This window comes from Solanum pennellii, chromosome 10 (genome assembly GCF_001406875.1).
Source record: "Solanum pennellii chromosome 10, SPENNV200".
NCBI lineage: Eukaryota > Viridiplantae > Streptophyta > Magnoliopsida > Solanales > Solanaceae > Solanum > Solanum pennellii.
In genome coordinates this window covers 2,304,837-2,310,667 of record NC_028646.1, presented here as the reverse complement: position 1 = coordinate 2,310,667, position 5,831 = coordinate 2,304,837, and the positions used below count along the sequence as shown (strand labels likewise).

Here is a 5,831-nt window from a genome sequence, read left to right as displayed (position 1 = left end):
CCGATCAATAAATATATTTATTATAATTCAACAATGTAGGGAAAACGGAAGTGATTTTGTAGAAGTATCCTTTCTACCTCCACAAAGATAGTAGGAGTAAGATTTATATATATTCTACTACTTTCGAATAGCGTAGGAAACCAAAAAGAAAGAAAATGAAAATTAATTGGTTCCAATTAGATCTCCCTCAAGCATCCTAATAAGTGCATTCATATGACAAGAGAGAGTTACTCCGATGATAAGCACCTCTCACCTCCGATTCTATGACTGTGGATTCGAGTAAGTAAATGAGCAAAACAATGGTGAGAACACACCTAAGGAGGGTGAAAAATGAAAAAGTTTATATAATGCGACTATAAAGTTTAAAAGCACTAATTTTAAGGTGAGATCTAAATTAATGTATGGTATATAATATGTACATGAGAAAATGGCCTATTCTCTAGAAAACATATGTCATTATTTCCATATTTGTTAACAACTTCACCTCAATCACTGCATTCAAAAAGTTGATCAATAGAACCAAAAATGAACCATCCCCTATGGTTTGATGGTACGACCCTTGTATTGGCCTCGATGGATGACAAAGTCATCGGGAGGTTGAAACTCTTCCAACCAAGTCACATCTGTGAACATCTCCCCATCGACCTCGAGTTCACCTAAAGTATTTAAAGTAAAGATTTGTAGTACAGTTGAATGTTCATATCCGTGTAAAAGTTGGCACCAGTCACCAGAGTATTTACCTGGTAGATCCCCTCGAGGAGACCTTCGGAAATAAGTGCAATGACGTCCATCATCAGAAGAGTAGGGTGGAGACAGGATATCAAAAATTGCACAAGGGGATATAGCTTTGAAACAATGAATATTCCCTCCAGCCGTCGGATAGAGAGTAGTTGTTCCACATGGAGCTGTCATCTCACAATCTTTAAAAAGTTTAGCTGGTCTTGCACCTGAAAACGTTTAACAGGTAACGAACATAGTAAACGCCAGTTCAACCTTGGAATAAAAAATTTAGCAGTAAAATCATTTCACTACAAACATTGAACCCAATCAGAAAAAATTCAAGAACAACAACTCCTTCCAGCCAAATGATGCAAATTGCCAGCGTCTATCTGGTAATAAATCATAATTACAAGGATCCAGTGTCGAGTATAAATTGAACATATTAGTACCTTCTTTCCATACAAACGAGATATTAATGGTCACCATTTGTCCAGTTATCAATGTTCTATAAGGAATTTAGTTTCATGCTGAACTACTGAAATACAGAATTCTGCAAAAATATGAGAACTAGCTGTTGTACATTGCTAGTGTACTGAACTTAACAGTGATCATTTATGATATATATTCTAGAATACGACATCAACTCAACTTACCACTAAGGTACCATAACCTAGTTTCAGTCAGCAAGACCTATACTTACTGAATTCTTAATATCTTAGTATCGGAAGGCCAAAACAGCACCAGTGGGAAAAAAAATAATAGCATGTTTTTGAGTTATTTTAATCACACTGAAATACAATAACAAAGGACATGTCAATCAAATAACACCAAGTCCAAGTGAAGAAGATAGAGGAAATGTGTTCCTACTAATAAAATTCCATAGGAAAAATCAAGCACTGATGTCGTCTCAAATTAATTGGATATAAAAAACATGACATGAGACGACCCATGTTCTGCAATTAAATGAACTTTCAAGAAGGAGCATATTTAAATGTCTATTGAGAAGGTACTAGACATCTTTTATAGAAACATCCATTTCAAATAGTACACACCTTCGGGTGGAACTGAAGGCCCCGGACTATCGATCCAATCATAAGCTTTCACATGTAAGGAACCATATATAAGCTTGCTTAAAACGGTCATCCCAGGGTGGTTATGTAAAGGAATGATTGAAGAAGGTGGCATGCAGAATATTCCCATCTGTAAGGACATTCAACAGGCTAACAGATCTCAATTATGCAATTTTCATACATCTCCTTACAGAAGAGAATCATTACTCTTGATAGGAAAAATGTAAAGCTGACAGTTCTGCAACACTTACAGTGAAGCTCTCACATTCATGCAAGTGTAGGTATTTGATTGGCAGGATTGGTCGTAAACCCCCATTACGCTCATGCATGGTACCTTTCCAAGTCTTGACAAGTTGTGCCTCCTGCTCAAGACCTACATCAGAAGGCTTGATTTTGTCTGAAACAAAATGAATAGCCGACACACCAATTGCATGAGAATTTCAAGATTAAAACAATATAAATCTGGGGTATCAGGCAAAGGATTCAACAAATAACGGACACTTTCACTTCATGGACCCAATACATAGTAGTTATATACATGAGAATTTAGAAACTAAAGAAAAGGGTCCCAAAAAATTATTTGAATAATTTAACTATGTGATTTTATGCAGTATCTAACAAAAGAATGACAAACATGAAAATGTTTTGGACTTTCAGGAAGGAACAGACTCTTCACAAAAAAGGCTCCCTGTTTCAGAAATGAGAGACTGAACAACTCCAACAACTTGAATAAAACCTGCATCAAACCTCTCTACCCTTCTCCACTTAAATACCAGGTTTTTGTTTGTGATAAGGTTCAAGGTTCAAAGATCAAATTGGTGAAGTGTGCCTAACCACTCATCACAAGTATACCAAATCCTAGAGGGTCAGAGGTGCACTGTTCAAAATTCAGTGGATAATGGCCCAACCTCTCTACCCTTCTCCACTTAAATACCAGGTTTCTGTTTGTGATAGGGTTCAAGGTTCAAAGATCAATTTGGTGAAGTGTGCCTAACCACTCATCACAAGTATATCAAATCCTGGTGGCACTTAAAGTATTCCTTTTTTGCACAAAGGAGAAACGAAATAGGGCAACTGGACTCTATGAAATGAATCTTAATTTGATCAATCAGGAGTGAAAATCCTAGATACTTTTGGTTTCTGCCGCAAGTATTTTTTCATTTGTGGTTCAGTTGCTAAAAAACTCTCTATTGATTTTCACACCTCATGTGTGCTATAACATCCCATTCGTTCTTTGCAGTAAGTGGCTGTTGTTGTAGCAGAAAACTTAATGGGGATGTTTCCACCTTTCCATCGTAGCTAGGATATCAAATAAACAATCTGATATACTTCTAAATAAATAAAAACTATATGAACCAATTATAGGATCTGGACATTCAACTTCAGGAGTTTCTCAAGAGTATTGTAATCCTGCAGACGCTTCATTAGCCTCAATGCACTTGTGTAAAAAGGGGTTGGAACAAAGTTCTGAATATTCTGCACAGATTCTTCATTACAACATACCCAATGTAATCACACAAGTAGGGTCTGAGGAGGGTGGGGTGTACGTAGTCCTTATCTACCTTAGTGGGGTAGAAGAGAGGTTGTTTCCATTAGACCCTCCGCTTAAGAAGCACAGATCCTTCATTCTCAATACGAAAAACTTGCTAATAAGAGTTACTTGAGAAAAACTTGCTAAAACTTGATATTACAAACATACCACTACTGATAGACATACGGGATTCCCTATAGGCTTAAACTGATTACGTACCATCTTATCCAACTCCGCCACTCGGATCCTGGAACAGACCTATCCTCTCAAACAATAGTTTGGAGTCTGTCTAATGTTTCAATCATATTCATGATGCATCAGCTCATTAATTTCCTTAAGAATCTCGGCTCCATTTTCCCACCTTCCCAACAAACCTCACCTAATTTTAGTAAACTAGAGTTCAGTTTCTTAAATAATTGTATTCAAGTTGCTTTTTGCCTTCCCTTGCACTAAAATTAGATTAGAAAGTCATTCCTGCATTCAAAGATCTTATAACTCCAACTGAAGAACTATATTAAGGTTGTTCTCGAACCATCTAAGAGCCCACAAAATGTGAGGTGACTTGGAGATGCACTAGCAATCCATATAAAACAGCAGCAAGCATTAACGCCTATTGTTACTCAATACACTTTCTAATTTCTTAGGAAGATAAAATAATTCCAAAATATTTGATAAGAAAGCTTCACACTAGTCATACCGATAGCAAATTAGCAATTAGCTAGTAGTTTCTCAGATAAAGGGCCATGTAGCCTTCGTTTCAATGATTTTTAATATAACTATCTTTACCTTTACGGTTTCATCAAGACTAGCCTCCTCTCTGCCTATATAGTCCGAACCTCTTTGCCAATCCCACATAGACACTTCCACATCTCCACAACAAAGCCCCAAATTTGACTTCTATTCTACTTAAATCTCGATCAACAACACTCATATTTATGTTCTTAGCTAGTTTGAAGATATCTAGAAACATCGCTTATATTTTCTTCCTCCAGTGTTGGCAAAACTTGAACACTGAGACTTTGCTGATTTTCTTGTTCTTTTTGTTAGGGTACTGGGGAGCAGGGGATTTTTAAAACCATGGCATATGTTGAGTTATTCAGTTGGTCATATCTGAATTTGTTCCTTGCAACATCCATATTTCAATGTTATTGAGTCACTGCCTAAATGTACCTACAATCTGCAAGCTGCTACCATTTAACTAGTTCGGTTTGCTGGAAAATATCACTTGACTTCAACTTATACTCCACAAGGAACACAACAGCTTGGAGGCCAGTTTGTAAAGGGTTTCTTCCAGTCATGAGTGCTGTCTGGTTAGTTTCGAGAGAATAATTGGCTGAAATTGTAACGAATATCTTTTTCAAAGGAACTTACATTGACAGCTTGCTGTCATTCATTGTATCACAATGGACATGGAGTTCTGCATCAGGGTGAGTGTTGCTAGTGGCTGCCTACAGCATAGTTCAATTCAGTTTTGAAGTTAAAAAAAATAACAAGAAGGGGAAAGAAAAAGAATAAAAGCCTTGGAAAACATCAGAGATACAAATTTGCTTGATTTTGAGGTGCGCCAAATCTCCAAGGAGACTTTAGTTTTGGTATTCCTTAAATATCCTAATTTAGTGTCTTTCACATCAAATTATTTTTATACAGATTGAAGTCTTCTATGGAATCTACAGATTTAGAGTGCTATTGTATTTTCTCAACATCTTTTGTGCAGAATTTCTTTTGGACAAGGTAATAAATTTATAAATGATGGGAAAATTTGTATACAAATTGTATACCAAAAGAGAGAACCTACAATAAATATGGTTCCCTACAAAAGAACAAAAATCCCTCTATAAGCGTAGAAGCTCTCTCCAAAGAACCCATATGATGGGTAACGGATCAAAATCTCAAGATCTGTCTTCTCTACCTTCTCAAGAATGCCCAATTATGCAATGCCGCCTTCATTGTGCATGGCATCACCCATAATAACTCAAACCAATTAAGAACCAACGCCCATATATCCATGTAGCCACATAGCAATGCAACAAAAGATGATCTACATCTTCTCTGAAGAATCTTAACATGTAGCAGTTATCATCCTCTTCCTCAAGTCTTCTACTCCCAGGATCTCCAAATGCCAACCACATAAAGAAGCACACCTTCGTAGGTGCCCAGGGGATCCAAATAGAATGATGATATGGAAAATCTTATTCCTCTTCACTAGCAAGCTCTGATAATGTGTGATTTGACAGTAAGCAAACCATCCCTATTCCCATGCCATCTCCACAAGTCAACAATGTTACAAGAAACATTGTGCGTGCCTATATATAAGAATTCAATCCGGCATTGGAATTCCTCCATTTCCTAATCCCAAAAGTTCCTTCTAAATCTCAAATTTTAGTGACCTTTCCCCACATGCGGCCCACATAATTGTACTGTCATCTCCTTCTCGCACGATATACTGTCTAAGTTGGGGTAAACAGAACTCAACTCACTCTCCACACACGACTTATCCCCCCCCCCCCCCC

At 37.1% G+C, this 5,831-nt stretch overlaps 1 protein-coding gene across 4 annotated transcripts in view; it reads right to left on the bottom strand.

Annotated features, from left to right (window-relative positions):
* Positions 1-319: 319 nt before the first annotated feature.
* The window catches only part of LOC107032004 (plant cysteine oxidase 4-like), a 12,759-nt gene continuing 7,247 nt past the window's right edge, over positions 320-5,831 (bottom strand). For 3 of the 4 annotated variants that reach the window (XM_027912556.1, XM_015233550.2, XM_015233551.2), the window contains 4 exons: positions 2,042-2,187; positions 1,773-1,920; positions 741-947; positions 320-656 (listed from right to left, as the gene is read on the bottom strand). In XM_027912556.1, the coding sequence (XP_027768357.1) occupies positions 538-656; positions 741-947; positions 1,773-1,920; positions 2,042-2,187 (620 nt within the window). In that variant the 3' untranslated portion in view covers positions 320-537. Of the gene's footprint in view, positions 657-740; positions 948-1,772; positions 1,921-2,041; positions 2,188-4,692; positions 4,743-5,831 lie in introns of those variants that run through there. The other variant, XM_027912557.1, reaches the window with a different exon arrangement.